Source organism: Humulus lupulus, chromosome 7 (genome assembly GCF_963169125.1).
Source record: "Humulus lupulus chromosome 7, drHumLupu1.1, whole genome shotgun sequence".
Taxonomy (NCBI): domain Eukaryota; kingdom Viridiplantae; phylum Streptophyta; class Magnoliopsida; order Rosales; family Cannabaceae; genus Humulus; species Humulus lupulus.
In genome coordinates this window covers 11,880,233-11,898,746 of record NC_084799.1, presented here as the reverse complement: position 1 = coordinate 11,898,746, position 18,514 = coordinate 11,880,233, and the positions used below count along the sequence as shown (strand labels likewise).

The 18,514-nt window shown below is 33.1% G+C and overlaps 2 protein-coding genes across 4 annotated transcripts; both read left to right on the top strand.

Moving 5' to 3' along the window:
- Positions 1-491: 491 nt before the first annotated feature.
- On the top strand, positions 492-8,486 carry LOC133790692 (transcription initiation factor TFIID subunit 5-like). Of its 3 annotated transcripts, none has more exons than XM_062228431.1 (22): positions 492-581; positions 989-1,252; positions 1,667-1,772; positions 2,360-2,674; positions 2,830-2,911; positions 3,010-3,088; positions 3,284-3,381; positions 3,477-3,533; positions 3,826-3,913; positions 4,002-4,111; positions 4,500-4,607; positions 4,746-4,897; positions 5,432-5,542; positions 5,639-5,708; positions 5,790-5,829; positions 6,170-6,328; positions 6,403-6,479; positions 7,093-7,209; positions 7,392-7,657; positions 7,756-7,851; positions 7,961-8,036; positions 8,115-8,486. In XM_062228431.1, the coding sequence occupies exons 4-22, from the start codon at positions 2,490-2,492 to the stop codon at positions 8,166-8,168; spliced, it is 2,025 nt and encodes a 674-aa protein (XP_062084415.1). In that variant the 5' UTR covers positions 492-581; positions 989-1,252; positions 1,667-1,772; positions 2,360-2,489; the 3' UTR covers positions 8,169-8,486. The 3 variants fall into 3 exon arrangements, with proteins under 3 accessions (XP_062084415.1, XP_062084413.1, XP_062084414.1); XM_062228429.1 differs by having other exon boundaries at positions 4,692-4,897; XM_062228430.1 differs by lacking the exon at positions 492-581 and adding an exon at positions 635-650 and having other exon boundaries at positions 4,692-4,897.
- A 5,603-nt stretch (positions 8,487-14,089) lies between these two features.
- Positions 14,090-15,805, top strand: LOC133790691 (transcription factor MYB30-like). Its single transcript, XM_062228428.1, has 3 exons — positions 14,090-14,375; positions 14,491-14,620; positions 15,080-15,805. The coding sequence occupies exons 1-3, from the start codon at positions 14,243-14,245 to the stop codon at positions 15,606-15,608; spliced, it is 792 nt and encodes a 263-aa protein (XP_062084412.1). The 5' UTR covers positions 14,090-14,242; the 3' UTR covers positions 15,609-15,805.
- Positions 15,806-18,514: the final 2,709 nt, after the last annotated feature.

Here is an 18,514-nt window from a genome sequence, read left to right as displayed (position 1 = left end):
CCCCATATATTATAGTATATATAATTATAATATATATGTCTTCTTCGTCGAACTCCATGAGTCTAAATCTTCTCCGGCAACGGGGAGGTACATCGCCGTCAACGGTGGGGGCAGAGGTAGCATCGACGGCAGAGGGCTAAGATGAGAGAATCAAATGAGGGAGGAGAGAGGAAGAAATGAGAAAAAAGATAGATATATTGTGAGGGAAAGAAATGAGAGGGTAAGAGAGAGTTTTGTGTATTTATGATTGTATTAATTTATTTTTTATTTTATATGGAATTATCATATTTTTAACTTTTTTTTCTTTCAAAACTTACCATATTTCATATAATTAATTTTTTCCATAAATATAGAAACTATTATGTAAACTTGTCAAGTTTCTATTGATTTTGGCCCATTTAACGTGAGCCAGTCTTTCTCAATGGACTTTACGGGCTCATAATAAAATCTAAACTAAAATTTGAGCCCAAGCAGTTGGAAGGCCCAATCGTAGTCGTTCTGGTTCATTTGGACAGGACTGAACTGTAGTGAAGCTCTCTCTCTCTCTCGAATTCTCTTTCCGTGATCCTTCGTCTTTCTGGGTACGTAAAGCTAAACCTAAACCTAAACCCATCTACGCCAATTCATTTTTCTTCATGTTAAATTTCTGGGTATATGTTTCTTTGGTTCTCTTTTCACTTTTATCTCTCTCACCTACTTTCATTGTTTATGGATTAATATGTTTAATAGAAAAGAAATAAAAAAAATTGCTCTTTGGTTCAATCTTTTGTTTTAGAAATTTAATTGAATTGGTTTGGTCTCAAGGATTGGACTGATGATAAAAAAGATTTGTTCTCTGAATGAAGAATTGAAATTGCATTATATTACTTTGCTATAGAGAAAAAGTTGGGGGTAGATTTCATTTAGTATTTTTTATAGTACACAATATATGTGATATGGAGCTAGAAGTAGAATGTCTCATGTCTATGTGTATCATATGTCTATATAGGTTTTCATTGCACCACCCCCATCGCTTCTTCTCCCCTCCTTGGTCTGCACCTCTCTGCCTTTCTTCGTCCTTCTTTTTTTCTTTCGTCCATGAGTCGGAGCTGCGAACGGGTATCCTCAACGACTTTGGCCTCGTGGCTGTGACGAGGAGGACTTCATCTAGGTGCTTGGGGTGTCGCGGGGAAGGACAACTTTAGTTTGCTCTTGGGTTCGGCGAGGGGTTCGACTCGTCTTCACGGAAAAGTGCAGCTGGTGTGAGGCAGAGGTTTTTTCTTCTACCCTCTCTTTTTGTTTTCTTTGTTTAGAGTCATGCATTTCTATTTTTCTCTGTGCGATGCGAATTATTTTTTCGAATTCATAGTTTATGGGATTTGCAACACAGTTTCAGTAAGATTTTTCTACGAGTTTTATTTTTTTGCTTCATAGCCATGAGTTTGTTCTATGATAGATTTTATTATATGTTTTGATTTGCAAGTATCATATTTATGAATTTGTTTTATCTTTTGTTTAAGATTTGTGTATCAAAACTGGTTTTAGATTTCAATTTCATATCAGCTCATCAATGTATATGTATATATATGTGTGTGTATTTGTGTTGTTTGGCCTTGTTATTCTATTTTACTGTTTCTTAACAGCTTCGTTAGCTCTGTTAGTTTCTAACTTCTCCTTTGTATAAAAGGAGCTGATTCCTCTTAATCGGTAAGATCAGTAAATTACTCAAATAAGATGGATTTCGGAACAAAAGGGGCTTGATTTCTTGGACTTGAGTGAGAACCAGCTTGAAGGTGAGTTTCCAGAAATCCCAAAATCCATCACATTTCATTTCTAGCTGTTTCTTTTCTTTTCTTTTTCAGTGTCATTACATTGTTGTTTTGAAAGTTGATTATTTTAGCACTCTAATAGAGGATGTGTTCAATTTGAAGCAAATGAGGTTGATTGCAATGGATTTGAGATGATATAAGTTACTGGGACTTTGTTCAAGTAGTTGAACTTTGAGGAATAATGAAAATAATTGTCTTTGATTGAGTGTTTTTATTTAAGAGTTCTGTTTTTTTTTTTTTTTTAAATTGAGCTCTAAATTTACTTATCTGGGTCCCTTTTTCAACGGTGATTGGGATTCTTGGTTTGGAAGTTGAAACTCTTATTAGAGATTATAATGAATTTGGGAAAGATCTTTTTCGTGGGTTAGTCTTTTCATATAAATTTATTGTTGAAAACGTGGGTGTTGACACTTTTTTTATAGACATTTTGAGGCATATTTTAAAGTGAAACTGAATCCACTATACAATTATTAGTGAAAAAGTCTGAATAGATTTGTGTTCTCCTCACCTCAGTGAATATTTCAACAATATCTTTTTCTTATATATTGAAGGTTGAAGCCCAATTTACTACACACCGATTTTGGTTTGTCTCTCTATTCCCCTCCTCTCTCTGTTAGCTGCATCTCTCTCTACACAATTCAGATTTTGCAGTGGGGAAGAGGCAGAAGTGGAGGTTTAGCAATGGACGAAGAGAACATACTGAAATTCGTGACAGCATACCTGAAGAAGAAAGGTTTCAAGCAAACCGAGCATGCTTTCCAGGAAGAACTTCACCATAATAAGACCACTCACAATTCCTCTTCTCCGATTTCTTCTACTTCCCAATTCGATGCCGATATCGCCAAGCAGCTTCTCTCCTTTTCCGAGTACTCTTCTTTCTTTCTTATTTGATCTTTTACATTCTGTATATGTATTATAAGTTAAGAACATACAATAAATCAGTAGCAAGTTTAAGTAAGAACTAGGGTTTTGTTTACACTTCCGAGTTTGTTTCGTTCTTTCATGTGTATTCTTTTTTCAGATCGGAGATTGGTCCAGTACGATATCAGGATGGGTACAGCAAGTTGAGGTCATGGACATATAGCTCCCTAGATTTGTACAGGGTAACTAATTCTCCGAGTTATATGTTTGTTTAATAATTATTTAATATCTTAATATTTGTGGTTAAACTGTTTTTAAGTAGCCTCATTAATGTTTACAGCACGAGTTGCTTCGCGTTCTATATCCGGTGTTTATCCATTGCTTTATGGATCTAGTTGCAAATGGTCATATTCAAGAAGGTATGCTTTGATTTGATCTCCTCTTCTTTATTTTTACCTATATTGAAGTACAGAGTTAGTGGATTATCCTAATACCTCAAGTCATATTTAACAGAAATTGTTGGTTTCTACTGTTGTATTTTAAAAACTGTCATCATTGCACTACTATTCTGATGATGGATTTCAAATTTATGTATTTATGATTGGCATTTCAAGCTCGGGCATTCTTCAATAGCTTTCGTGAAGACCACGAAATGATGCACTTACGCGACCTTCAGAAATTGGAAGGAGTTCTCTCTCCATCTCATTTGGAGGTCATTATTCTATACCTTTACTCTTGCATTCCTATCCAATTCTTAAATGGTGTTTCTTGAACTTTTTATTTTTTGTTTGTCCTGTTCTTCTTCAGGAGATGGAATTTGCTCACTCTCTTAGACAAAGCAAAGTCAATATAAAGATTTGTCAGGTACAATCTTGGTTCTTGTTAAGGTCATAACTTTTCTTTAATCTTCTTTTCTTGTCATGTCAAACTGAAATGATGCAGGTAGCTGCTGTGCCAGCAGAGTTGAAGGGCCATTTGTAATTTATTAATTTATTGCTGAGTTATGAATAACCTATGCACTGTATTAGTGTGTTGGTATTATGCACAGTCTTCTGGAGGGATGTCAAAACCGTTGCTTATGATTGCTAGTAACATACGTATACTTGAATCAGTGAGGTAGCAGTATAAAAAAACTCATGATTTGTTGTCTTCTCAGTATTCCTATGAGCTTCTTCTGCAATTTCTGCATAAGTCTCAATCTACCACTGTACTTGGTATTATCAATGAGCATATCAACTTTCAAGGTACACGTTTCTTCTTTTACCGCTTATGTAAACATGTTTCCTTTATTTTTATATGATGTGTAATGTATGCATGTGTACTGGTTTGCAGTTTCTCCTGGACAGCCCAACTCAATTTCTGATGATGCGGAGGCTGTTACATTGACTTGCAGCAGCCAGGATGCAGTCAGTCAGATTAATCAGAAGGAAATACATTGGGGGGTGAGTCAACAAAGTTATCTTGTTTCAATCGGGTTTGCTTTTTTCTGTTACCCCCTCTTTGTGCTCTGAGTATTACACTTATGATCCATTGATTCATGTTGGTATGTTGAAGTTAAAATGGAATCTAAATGTCTTTTATTCATTTCTTTTTCATTTGTCTTCTGATCTCAGTATTTATCACATGTTTTTCCCTTTTTCATTTTCATTCAAAATTATTTAGGAATGATAAGCATCATTCTTCTTTTCTACATTAATTATTTAAAACTTGGTCAACCTACAGAGAGTTATTTAGTAGCCTAAAAGAGGTTTTTTTTTTCTTTCTATATGACAGTTTCCCATATATGTTTGTTAGTAATAGGAAATTTAAGTAGTTGCCATATTTTTATAGTTGCTGGAAGACTCTTTGGAAGAACGCTTGGAAAAGACTGGTGGTTTGCTTTCTGATTCTGAAAAGGCAGAAGGAGAAACTAAAGAGTCGGAGTGGGAGGAAAATAAGGTACAAAAATGTTTGGTTATTTCTTTTACTATCCATATCTGTGTAACCTCTGTTTAGACCGTGTTTGTGACTGTTTAGTTATAGGATATTTATTTGGCATCCACTCTTGTGATGCTTAATATCAACTCGTGTGTTCAGAAAAGATCAGCAGAAGGAGGAAAGCAGGGCTCATCAGTTAAAAAGCTGAAAAAAGACAAGGCAACGGGAGCAACAGGGAAAGCCACTCGTCCTGAGACAAACATTGTAACTATGGCACCAAGAGTCAAACCAGAGCTTCCTTTGCCTACAATGTATTCTCTCGCTTTCTCCCTCTTTCTCTTATGTAATTTATACATCTTTCTATGTATTTTTTACCTAGGATGTGCCTATTATTAGAAATTCCACATATTTAATTGGGGGTAATGTAGCATAGAATCCATGCAGGGCTTCAAATTATTTTGATGAGTAAATGTTTGGAGAAACTGAGATAAATTAAACATGTGATGTTGACATAATGATGTGGACACTAAAATTACTTTTTGGTATGACAGGATATGAGGACACATAATTTTAGCTTTTATATAGCTTGAGGAACATAGTTTATGTATATTGGTTTTGTGTGAATGTGACTATTCTCGATAGTTTAAATAGATCTTTTTATGATTGAATATGTTGTTTCCAGTTTTAATTCTCTCTGCCAATCAAAGTCTTTCAGAGGGATTTAGTCTTAGTGTTTGCATACCTATGATGTTTATTCTAGCAAAAAAAGGGAAATCTACCACTGTTTTTGTAATGTTAACTTTTGATCTAGGTTATTTGATTAATCTTTTATTTTGTTGCTTCAGTTCAGTAGAGGTCGAGCAGTCTATACTTGATGACTTGAGAAACCGTGTACAGCTGAGCAGTGTTGCTCTGCCATCCGTTAGTTTTTATACATTTATCAATGCACATAATGGGTATTGTCTTCGATCTTTTTTCGGTTCAACATTATCTTTCTGTTTTAGTAAAAAAAAATTTCTCAATTTCATATCTTCCTGTTTTTCTTTTTCTAGTTTAAACTGTTCAACTATATCCCCTGACGGGTCATTGGTTGCTGCTGGGTTTTCAGATTCATCGCTGAAGGTTTGTTCTTGATTACATTTTCGTTGCATGTGACATGTCAATTGTTTGTGTTTTCTACTAAATTTGGTACACATTGTGCAGATTTGGGATATGGCAAAGCTTGGGCAACAGGCTGTTGGTTGTAAGTCAATCCTCTGTTTCTACTGTGTTGAGATATTCTTGTACATAAATCAAAGTTAAAAAAAAGATATGCACGTGTTTTACAGTGTATAAATTAGTCTAGGATATATAGACACACAATTTATGCCTTCATAAATTGCTAGGTTTTTTCGGCTGTAAGTGCAACAAACATTTGGTTAAAAAATTGCTGGCAGTGATGGAGTTAAAAGCTAGTTAAGGATGGTAATATCTCTTTAGGTTTATTAAAGCTATGTTAGTTTGTTGACAAGTATGTTTTGTTTGCTCTGTATTCTGTATTTTGGTCAAAGCATATCTTATTTTTAAAATACTGCTGCTATCAGCTGTTTTGCAGGGTGACGATGATGCAAATCCAAATGAGTTTGGTTCAAATGGAGGAAAAAGACCCTATACCTTATTTCAGGGGCACTCAGGACCAGTTTATTCAGCTTCTTTTAGTCCTATGGGAGATTTTATACTTTCCTCTTCAGCCGATTCAACAAGTACAGTCATCTATTCTCTCTCCCTCTTTCCCTCTTTGTTTTGTTTATGAAAGAATTACATTGTTTTCGTGCAGTTCGGTTATGGAGCACTGAACTAAATGCAAATCTTGTTTGCTACAAGGGTCATAATTACCCAGTATGGGATGTACAGGTATATCTCATCATTTTCAGTTGTAAATTGTTCATATGAGCAGTTCTTTTGCAGCTCTGCTGTTGATTTGACATGAAATGAGTGGCCAATAAATATAAGTGTGTGTGTGTGCATTCTCCTTTTTAGTTTCCTTTCTTGGCCACTTAAACATTTGCCCTCTATTTGGAATTTGGATTCTAGGATGGAAAAAAGAAAATCCAAAAGATTTTTTTTCTCTCTTGTTTGGATTCAAATAAAAATTGAGATTTTTTTGTGAGAAAAAAATGAAAGTTAAATCGTGAAATTTTCTAAAATTTATGACTTTTATAAATATATTCAATAAGGTGTTATAGAATTTTAGATTTTCCTCTACTTTACTTTTTTTTCTCTCAAAAAGAATTTGCTTCTTTAAATTCAAGTTAAAAAAAAAAAAAAAGCGATATTAGGGGTATTGGTTTTACTTTTGTACCTATTCAATTACTCGTGTTATTACTATTTTCTGCCATACAATTGTTTTGACTTCTTTACTTTGTCTCTTCTCTTTCCCTTCACCACATTAAATAATGGTCATCTTTCCTTAGTAATGATTTTAATGTTATATATTAACTTCTTTGGTTATGAATTCTCGGAGCAGTATAGTCCTGTAGGACACTATTTCGCTAGTGCATCACACGACCGGACAGCAAGGATATGGTCTATGGAAAGAATACAACCTTTGCGAATAATGGCAGGGCATTTATCTGATGTTGATGTTAGTTTCTCTCTGACTTTATTTCGTGTTATAAAAGGGAAGTAGTATTGCTTTGATGTTATTTATATTGTTGAACAACAACAACGTTAATCCAGAAGAGTGCTTTAATGTTGTCTAAACTTACTGATCTAGTCTAGTTCTTATACACTAATTCTGATTGAGGTTTCATTTATCATTATCAGTGTGTGCAATGGCATGCCAACTGCAACTACATTGCCACTGGTTCTAGCGACAAAACAGTTCGACTGTGGGATGTCCAGAGTGGGGAATGTGTCAGAATATTCATTGGTCACAGGAGCATGGTCTTGTCTTTGGCAATGTCATCTGATGGTCGTTATATGGCTTCTGGTGATGAAGATGGTGCAATAATGATGTGGGATCTTTCAAGTGGCCGATGTGTTGCGCCTTTGATGGGTCACACTTCGTGTGTGTGGACTCTTGCTTTCAGGTGGGTGATCTTTATGGCCCCCAATAGAATTGAATTAAAAAAAAGTATGTCATGTGATCATCTTTTTCTCGGGATAATTTTTAAAATTGTTGCAACAGTGGTGAAGGTTCGGTTCTTGCATCTGGGTCAGCTGATTGCACTGTGAAACTATGGGATGTATCAACAAGCACAAAAGTCTCAAAGACTGAGGAGAAGTAAGTTTTATGATGAAGTAGGAATTTTGTTTTTGTTTTTGTTTTGTGTATATGGATTTTATTGTGGTCAGATAGATTTATGAAAGGAATGTATGTTTACTTGAATCAGCAAAAGCGGGAATACAAGTAGACTTCGATCGCTGAAAACTCTACCTACAAAATCTACCCCCATCTATAGTTTGCGGGTAAGTGCCCAATTTCCAATTAAAGAAAGAATTCTATCACATATGAATAGTTCGCTAATCTAATTCTAATGGGTGCAGTTTTCTCGGAGAAATCTTTTATTCGGAGCTGGGGTCCTTTCCAAAGCTGTATGAGATAATTTTTTTTCATCTCTTTTTAGCTCTGGTGCAATCACCAGGTCTAGATAGCGTACAAATTTGTTGTATTATTATTATTTCATTTTCTAGTTAAATGGGAACGTAGTCGGGTGGTTCAACAGGCATCGAGAATGAGAAAAAGCCATTTGTAAATCTAACTGCCATTATTGAACTATGAAAATAACTCGCATAAGTGAAACTCATTTACATAAAGGACACATCAGAACGCATAATTGATTACTGAAATGTACCATACATTCAAGTTTTTCATGCAATGACACTTGATTAGTTTAGTCAAAGTACCATCAGTTTATACATGTTTGTGTGTACTTTCAATCAATTAATTTTTTTTCTGTTTGTATTTATTTCTACTGCAATTTTGTAATTATTATATTAATACTTATAATAAACCAAATCAAAGGGAAAATACATTACATGTGTTTTGTGATGTACCTACGCTCTAACGGTTTACAATATATGAGCTAGATATCAAGAATGTTTTTCTTCATGGAGATCTTAAGGAGGATGTGTATATGGAGCAACCTCCTAGTTTTGTTGCTCAACAAAAGTCAGGGCGAGTCTGTCATCTTTGAAAATCTTTATATGATTCGAAACAAAATCCTCGTGTTTGGTTTGGTAAATTTAGTCAGGTTGTTGAGAAATTTGATAAGTTGAAAAGTAAGTCGGACCATTATATGTTTTTTGTGTATGTGGATGATATTGTTATTACTGGAAATAATACTATAGGAATCTCATCTCTTAAATCTTTCCTTCATACTCAGTTTCACACGAAGGATTTGGGGATGCTCAAGTATTTCTTGGGGGTTGAGGTCACTCAAAGTAAACAATGTATTTTTCTATCTCAAAGAAAATATGTCCTTAACTTGTTGACTGAGGCAGGAAAATTGGAGCAAAGCCTTGTAGTACTCCAATGAGTCCTTGAGTCCTAATGTGCACCTTACAAGAGATGGGGAACCATTTGAAGATCCTGACAAATATCGCAAGTTGGTTGGAAAGTTGAATTATCTTACCGTGACTCATCCAGACGTTGCATTCTCAGTTAGTGTTGTCAGTCAGTTCATGTCATCTCCAACAATTCATCATCGGGCAGCGTTAGAGCAAATTGAGTGTTACTTGAAAAGAGCGCCAAGACGAGGTATTCTGTAAATAGATCATGGGCACACTCATATTGAATGTTTCTGAGATGCAGATTGGGCAAGTTCCAAGGTGGATCGAAGATCCACTTAAGGTTGTTGTATTTTTGTTGGAGGGAATTTGGTCTCTTGGAAGGGTAAGAAGCAAAATGTTTAATCCAGTCTCTGTGTGAGGTAATGTGGATCTATCAACTATTGAATAAAGTAGGACTTAAGACTTTGGTACCAACAAAATTGTGGTGTGATGACCAAGCTTCTCTTCACACTGCATCTAATCCTGTATTCCATGAGCGGACTAAGCACATCAAAATTGATTGTCATTTTGTTAGTGAGAAAATTCAGCAAGGCTTGATCTCAGCAGGATATGTGAAGACTGGCGAACAACTAGGGGACATCTTCACAAAATCATTAAATGGGATTCAGGTTGATTATTTTTGTAACAAGTTGGACATGATTAACATATATGCTCCAGCTTGAGGGGGAGTGTTAGCTATATATATTATCTGTAAATTAGCTGTAAAATTATCTATAAATTAGGATTAATTAGTTTTCTATATTCTCCTAGTTCCTAGAATAACTTCCCTAGTTTGTATATAAATATATGTTTATTTCCCAATGAAACATAAGTGAATACAATTCTCTTCACCTCTTGTTAGACTTAACATGTATGATTTCTTCTAAGTATACTACTTTTTATGATTATCGAACAGTAAGTTTTGTTCGAACATGTCTAGTTATTTGGCAAGTGACCAAGAACTTTAACCTCCTCGATCAATTGGGGCATATATTGTGCTTTGTTTATTAAATCGAACAAGGAAATAAAAACTTTGATTGCTAAATCGAGCAAGGAAGTTAGAAATCATATATTGCAGATTAAAAGTTATATCTAGGAAAAATTAAACAAGCAACATAGTGTATCTATATGCATGAAAAATATTGCAAGTATCCAAGATTAAAAGCTGCTCGGACAACCATTGTCTTTACATCCCAAACATATCCCAAACATATTGCTCAATTGTTGAAAAGTAAAAAACAGAAAAACAAAATAACATTATTGACGATCAACAACTTCCTCATGCTCTTGGTATCCATTTGGATTCAAGGAGATCTCTGGCTTAGGAGTTTCTGGGGTAGCAACTTCAGCAGCCTCACGAGCAACGCATTTAGCAATCTCCTTCCTCCAAAGTTCAGCAGGAAGGTACTCAAAATTTTCCTCCTTGTTGTTCTTCCAAAACATGAAGAAGTAGTAAAAGGTAGCATTTTTAAACTTGACCTTGGTTGAAGCAAAATTCTCTTCAAGGCCTCGTATTTGATCATCTTTATCCTTCAACTATTGCTCACGATCGGCCAGGAGATTGGCCTGCTTACTCTTCTTTTCCTGGAGAACTTGAATGACTTAACTTTTTTACTCAATCTCATTGTTTTTATCGAGCAGCTCCTTCTCTATCTCCTCAACATCTTCTATGTTCTTTTTGCGATGATTCGAGACTTCTCCAAGGAGGCCTTTGTCTTCCTATGCTCTTCAACAACTACCTTTGCTTGAGGACGAGTGTGAGTTAGAGTCCTCGCATCCCACAAAATCAAAATTTTGATACGAGCAAAAACCATTGGTAGAACATAGAAAAGATAATAAACACTTATCGATGGCACTTCCTAGATAACCTGGCCAAATGCCTTGTCCACAGAACCTTCTTCAAGAGCTGCAAACGCCTCAACACTTAGACGATGCTGAGATAATTTGGTTGTTCGGGTACAAATCTCCTCGACGGAGGCCTTCAGACTTTGAATTATCGCTAGGGAGGTGTTAGGGTCAACTATTGAGGCTATTGGGGAACTGCTCGTAAGAGGAGGTGTTTGACTTGTAGAAGTAGGAACTTCTGGAGAACGAGGGTTTCTTTTCCTAGACTGTTTAGCTTGAGGCTGCTTTGTGCTCGACCCAACGTCTGTGACCCTTCCTTTTTGATGGAGCATTCTTGGTTGAGGTTGGAAGAGAGGAAGATGTGTAAAGATCAAATGCCTCGGAGTCTAACATAGCTACAAACAATAGCAAACTTGTTAGAAAAATACAACAAAGTCGCAAAACGACACCAATCGGAGCGACACCACATCTTAAATATATATATATCTCTTTTATATAATAAGTGTGTAGATAACAGAAATTCTTAGTTTTAACGGTTTTTTATTTTTTTAATGTTAACTTTAACAGAATATTCTTATATTTAACAGAATATTTTTATATTTAACAGTAGTTTATAAACACTTAAACTTAAATAAAATAAATAATTAAATAAATTAAAATGGAATATTTTTGAGATATTTTACCATGATAATTATTTAAAAATAATAAATATTTAAAGAAATTAAAATAGGATATTTTTGAAATATTTTAGAATGATAATTATTTAAGATAATTAATAATTAAACAAATTAAAATTTAATATTTTTGAGATATTTAACAATGATAATTATTTAAAAATAATAAAATCATATGTTTTATAACTTAAATAATATTTAACTAAACTTAAACTCATTTATTATAATAATATCATATTAAACATATAGTATAATTTATTGTGAATTAGTAACAAATTGCTTTTAAAAAAAACTAGCAAAAAATTTAAATTTAAAATCCACCTATAATATTTAATATTACATTAAATATATAATATATAATCTCTTGTTGTTACTCCCAAATTAAAAAACTAGAACAAACATAAACTTAAACAAAAATAAATCAATTATTTAATTAAAATAGAATATTTATTTTAAATTTATATGACATTAATATAAATTTAATAAAAATAAGTAATAAATTCTATAAATAAAATTAAACAAATGTACATATTACACATTATTTGTATCTAATATATATATATCTAAAAGAAATTGCTCAAATATTCATGTATTCTATCACTTAAAAAGATTATTATTTACTGTCAATTTTTTAGTCTTATCATGTCACTTTTAATTTAAAAATTATATATTTATGATTAAAATATATATTTAATTATAACAAATTATAAATTTTGTGACTTTTAGTCATAATTTTTTTAGTAACGATGTATAATAATAATTTTCTACTTTTAGTCATAATATAGATTATTTTTTGTAGTGCCTCTAAATATGTGGTTTGTTTTTATTAAGTTTGTTGTTCGAGCTTATTCTAAACATTAACATAACAATTATTGTAGGACTTGAGATCTTTATATATTGTAGAGATAAGTAGGGAATTTCGTGGAAAAAAATCTTACCCTTTTTGTTGAATTTTCTTTTTGATAAACTTAAAGGTTCATAATATTATATATTGGGCACTTGTCTTCGAAATTTTATTTGTAAAACAAGATATAATATCATGATCACATTACACTTCATCCCAATAAATTCCATTATATTACTTGCCACACATCAATTTTTTATTTAACTACATAAATAATTTTTTCTTATTATAGACGTAATCAATTTAATCACTTGCATATATTTATACATAGTTGACAAGTGGTTTAGATTAATAAAAAGCATATAAAATACATGGCTCTTAATAAGAGATATTGAATTTTGAGACCGGAAAACTGGGTATGTAATATTCTTTACCAATTCGAAGTACCAAAATTAATATTGTACAATTAATTAATACCAAAGGTCAACCAAAATAGTCTATTGAAAATGAACGTGGAGATCAGGTGGAAAGCTTTTTACTACACTTTTTTTTCCCAATTAAAAAACAGCTCAAACTTGATTTTTTTTTGTTTTTGTTTTATATAAAAGTAAATAACTTTTTAGGGCAAATTCAATTGTCGGAAAGTGCAAAAAAGGCGTTGCAATAGTATTACTATTGGCATTTGAAAAGTGTAAAAGCTATAATTGAAGATCTTACTCTAAACCCATAAGTCAAGATTTTGTGTATGATGGCCTATTGACGTAAGATTATTACTATTACGCCGACAAGGATAATCAACATGGTTTATCTGTTTAATTATCTCCAAATCCATATTTCAAATCAGTGGCATATATATGTATTTACTTTTCAATTTATTATTATCTATTAAGTCATTATGATTTATTATTAAAACGATTCGATCTTCTGATTTAGTATTTTCATTTTTTTAAGAAAAAAAACGTGACACATATATAGCATCAAACATTGAACCCAATCTACTTGTTAAATTCATCATCATCATCATCATCATCATCATCATCATATATATACGTATATACAATGCATATTTATTATAGGCATGATAAAAGTATGTATATATATATAGATAGCTATGGGGAGCGCATGTAGTATTTGACCGTTGGGAGTGATATAGTAAAAGTGTTTGTTCTTAATTTGTCAAAAAGAAAAGAATTAATTACAAGTGTCGTTTGATATATATAAATTAAGTTACTACTATTAGGGTGGGCTTCACAATTCAATATTGTTATATATATATATATATAATTAAGCAATTACCTAGAAGAAGCCTGTTAGCAGTAGAGGACAAAATGAAAACGTCAGATGCCTTTAAACCAAGCATATATTACAATTTGAAGGATTCTCCAATGACCAATAACTTTAGTGATCAACGACGACAATTTTTCCCACATTTGTACACATGTGATGTGAGTGAGAAAAAGTGATATATATATAATGAGTGTAAGTAAAGAATAATATATATATATATTATATTTGCTTTTGAAAAAAACATGGTCTTGCTTTTGAAAACCATGCGTTGTTGGTTGGACCACTGCCTCATATTGATATATACATATACATATACATATATCTTCTTGAAGGAACGAAAAGACGCCCTCTTTTCCTTTCCTCTTGGTGCATGTACATGTAAAACTTGGCTCTTCTTCTTCTTCTTCTTCTTCTTTATTAGTAATTATTAATATTATAGAAAAACTCATCATAGATTGAAAAAGAGTAAAGAGATGGCTAGGAGACCATGTTGTGAGAATATGGGACTGAAAAAGGGGCCATGGACACCTGAAGAAGATCGCATACTCGTTTCTTATATCCAACAATTTGGCCATGCAAATTGGAGAGCTCTTCCTAAACAAGCAGGTAGGTACCTATATATATAGAGAGAAAACTCAGATTGGATTCTACTATAGTTGATATTTATATTTATATATATATATATCATGTTTGTTTTTGATATTGTTGATGTCAAGTATAGGTCTGCAAAGGTGTGGAAAGAGCTGTAGGCTTCGTTGGACAAACTACTTGAGGCCTGATATCAAAAGAGGAAACTTCAGCAAGGAAGAGGAAGACACCATCATCAAGCTTCATCACAATCTTGGAAATAGGTGTCTATTTATTTCCTTTATTTGCCCATGAATAATATGTTCAACTCTTAATTATACAGCATGTTCACTAGTTTTTTCACTAACAAATAATTAATACGAAGTTTAAAGAAATGAAAGTTGACACACAAATTTTAACCTGGTTCAAGTTATGTTAGGATGATAAAAACTTGCAAATGTAAATATTTTATCTTTTTATAATCAGAACATTGTCAAAATGCTATCTGAAAACCTTCATCTTGACATTTGTAAGTTTTTATCATCTGAATACAAGTGAGCCATAAATTAGGGTTAATTCATAATTTGAACCACATAAAAATACACTCAACTTTCATTTCTTTAATCTTCGTTTTAATTAGCTGTTAGCCAATAATACATATAGAAGTAGATACTTGAAGGTATTACAACTGCTATCAGATTATGAGATCATATGTAATTTAGGTTACATATGTATGATATCAGATGGTCATCTATAGCTGCCCAGCTACCAGGAAGAACAGACAACGAGATAAAAAATTTCTGGCACACCCACTTGAAGAAGAAGCTAATTAAACAAAGCAATAGTACTTGTAGTAGTAGTACTGATCATCATCATGAATTACTAGCCAGATTACATCCCATGATGATCAATAATGCCAGAACCAGTAGTAGTAGTACTAGTAATGCTACTGCTGTTCTTACGGCCACCGCTACTACTTCAGCCAATGCCATGGTTGTACACACCACTCATCATCACCAACACCATTATTACAAGTATTCTACTACAACTACTAGTACAGCCTTTGATCCAAAATTTCAGATCTCTTCGTCATTAAACTCTGGTAATGGTAATAATGGTCAGATGATCGAGAATAATAATTATATTGATGATGATGAGGATGATGTTATGAATGAAGACATGAACGACTTTTGGTACAAACTTTTTGTGAAAGCAGGAGAGACTACTACTGCTGCTGCCCCAGTACCACCAGCCCTGGCAGATTTTGGATAAATTACAACTTTAGTAGCTTATAATAAGATTTCTTTTCTTTTCTTATTTTCAACTACATAGAATTTTTTTTAGTTTGAAATTTGTGGTGTCCATTTTTGAATGGAGAAAATTAAACATGAAAGTCTGGATGAATATCATTATTTATACTTATAGTCAAAAACCTCAGTGAATAATATACAACTTTTTCAGTTTCTATATATATTTATTTGTTTCTTGTTTCACATTTTAGTTACTAGCAAAGACAAATGTTCTCTAAGAGAAAGACTAAGTAATATTGGGTCTTGGGAGGAAGAAGAGAATAAAAATATGTCAATTTGTAATCAGTACAAGTCCCTGTGGAAAATTCAACTCTTTTCTTACACACAGCAATATGTTATTTTCGATGAGTCAATAATAAATATTGCTTGTTATGTACGATTTTAATATGAACCACAGATCAACAAATAAATAATTTTGATCGATGTAATTAAATGAACAAATATATAAGGCTAAATAAATAGACTATGCACCTACCTATAAGCATCATCTGGTGTTAGATCGAAAATAGTGTCCAATTAATTCTATCTTAATGATTACTGTCTAAGGTAAGGTAGGGATGTTATATTTGCACCCAAAAAATATATATACTCATTAATTAAAAAAAACAAATTCAATACTTTTTTTATTATTTTTTTGACATTCTTTAAATTCTTTTTTTTTTGTTAATATCAATAATTTTATTTTATCTTATTTTTATATTTTTTTAAATAATATATAATTTTTTTTAGGAAATAACTCCTACTTTTTAACAAATTTTTATATATTTTTTGTTAAAATTTTTATTTTATTTAAATATTTAAAATATATATTATTTATATGTATTTTTTAGAATATGAAAAGGAAACAAAAATGTGAGCATAAGTTGATAAAAATAAATATTATACATTAATTTTTAATAAAAATAAGGTGTCTTAATCAAATTTTGGAGTGCAAAGCCAAATATAATCACCCACTTCTAGAGCTGTAAATGTGGGTCGGCCTGGCCCACGTTTTCATGCCTCCGAATAATTCAGGTCGGGCCCGTATTTCAATTCGTGCTGGGCAGGGCCGACCCAAGTCGTGTCGTGTCAGGCTGACCCACTTTCCTTATTTGGACTTTTATGCCCATTTTTTTTATTGCCAAAAAATGTGAGGATGGAGAATTGAACCACCCACCTCCTCTTTAACAATTAATTGACTCATCACCGATCCAAATACATTATTTTGTTTAAATTATAGTTTTATATATTTTTTAACAATACTTTTGTTGACGCGGTTCTTCGTCAACAGGTAATTAAGAAAATAAGATAATGAGATTAGTGCTTAATAATGAACCGAAATAGATGAATGATCTTTTATGGATTGATGACACAACTACGTTTTTAGGTGGTTCAAAGGTTAAAATCATTCTACTCCACCAGCCAATATTATTGCTATATTTCTGGTATTCTTTTCAGGATACGTTTTTACATAATCGGATCCAACCCCTTGCAACTCCCAGGGTCTCCATATTTATAGGAGAGGGCACCTGGAAGTTGGTAAGGGGGGTCATCCCGTGACCTTCTTACCCATCATGTCATTTCTGTGACATTCATGATTAATTCCTAAACCCTGACAAATGAAGTGTGGTCTAATCAACAGGTAAGGGGGATAATGGGCCGCACGGCCCAACCCAGTCGTGGGTGTCTGAATACGCACGTTCATGCTGCGTGTCCGAGAATTCAGGGATATATCAGACACGTGATGTCTGATGTATGCACGCTTACATTGCGTGGTTGAATTTATAAAAGGTCATAGCTTCTAACTCCAGTTCGTACCCCGAGCTGGATGCCTTCTCGACCTGCGGCCTTCATAGTCTTGACTCGGCCCTTGAGTAATCTTGACGAACCTTTTGGTTACCTCGAGCTAAAGAGGTAGGACTTGCCGACGGAAGCTCCGGTCATGGGGTATCCACGTGGCTGAGATGTAATTAGGCCATATCTCAGCTCGCTAATAGCCCATTGGAAAATCTGGGCGTACAACTTTACCCAAAATTATATCAAAGATAATTATTAGAAATTGAATACCTACTAATAAATGCTAAAAATGTTAACTCACAAATCTTAAAATAAATTAATATAATTATAAAAATATAAACATTGAGAAAAATAATAGATTTTTATTATCATTTTAATTTATAGATAATTGACAAATAAAAATTTATTATCATTATTAATGTCAAAATATCGGGTTTTTTATCGTGCCGTGCTTTTGGGCTAGTTTGTTCGTGCTTTCGTGTCGTGTCTTCGGGCTTGTCGTGTCGTGTCGTGTCGTAGCGTGCCAATTTTCAATTCGTGTCGTGCCTGGCCCAAGCCCATATTTTTGCGTGTCGTGCCGTGCTCGTGCCTCCTAGGCTCGTGCCAGTTTCGTGTCGTGCTAGAAAGCCCGACCCATATTTACATCTATACCCACTACTACAAAAAGTCTTTTTCGTGTCAGTCAAATGCATCAGTCCGTTGACTGACGTTGTTGACTCATTCTGAAAATTCACGTCAGTGGCTAACTGATATCGCCCAATAAACTCCTAAACGGTCGCAGTAGTAAACTGGCTATCTTGTATCCACAGAGAGGCAAACACAACTAAAGATTAGATTAGTAAAGAAAAGATAACAATAAAGTAGAATTGAATAGATGGATTTTGTGAAATTAAAATTATAGATTAGAGAAAGTGATCATATAAAGAGAGCATGGCAAGGTAGAGATGTAGTGTTGTAAATCCTATTCTAATATTGATAATAATTCAAAACACAGTTGCAATTCTACACCATTAATTGCAACTGGAAGATGTATATGTTAAAAGCACAAATTAATTAATCTATATTAAATTGAATCTAACTCCTAATTTCATA

Coding starts and splice junctions, on each gene's coding strand:
- LOC133790692 (XM_062228429.1), top strand. CDS start 2,490: ATGGACGAAGAGAACATACTGAAATTCGTGACAGCATACCTGAAGAAG. Junction 5,830..6,169: donor TGGGCAACAGGCTGTTGGTT/GTAAGTCAATCC, acceptor TGCTGCTATCAG/CTGTTTTGCAGGGTGACGAT. Junction 6,480..7,092: donor ACCCAGTATGGGATGTACAG/GTATATCTCATC, acceptor TTCTCGGAGCAG/TATAGTCCTGTAGGACACTA.
- LOC133790691 (XM_062228428.1), top strand. CDS start 14,243: ATGGCTAGGAGACCATGTTGTGAGAATATGGGACTGAAAAAGGGGCCA. Junction 14,376..14,490: donor AGCTCTTCCTAAACAAGCAG/GTAGGTACCTAT, acceptor TGTCAAGTATAG/GTCTGCAAAGGTGTGGAAAG. Junction 14,621..15,079: donor CATCACAATCTTGGAAATAG/GTGTCTATTTAT, acceptor GTATGATATCAG/ATGGTCATCTATAGCTGCCC.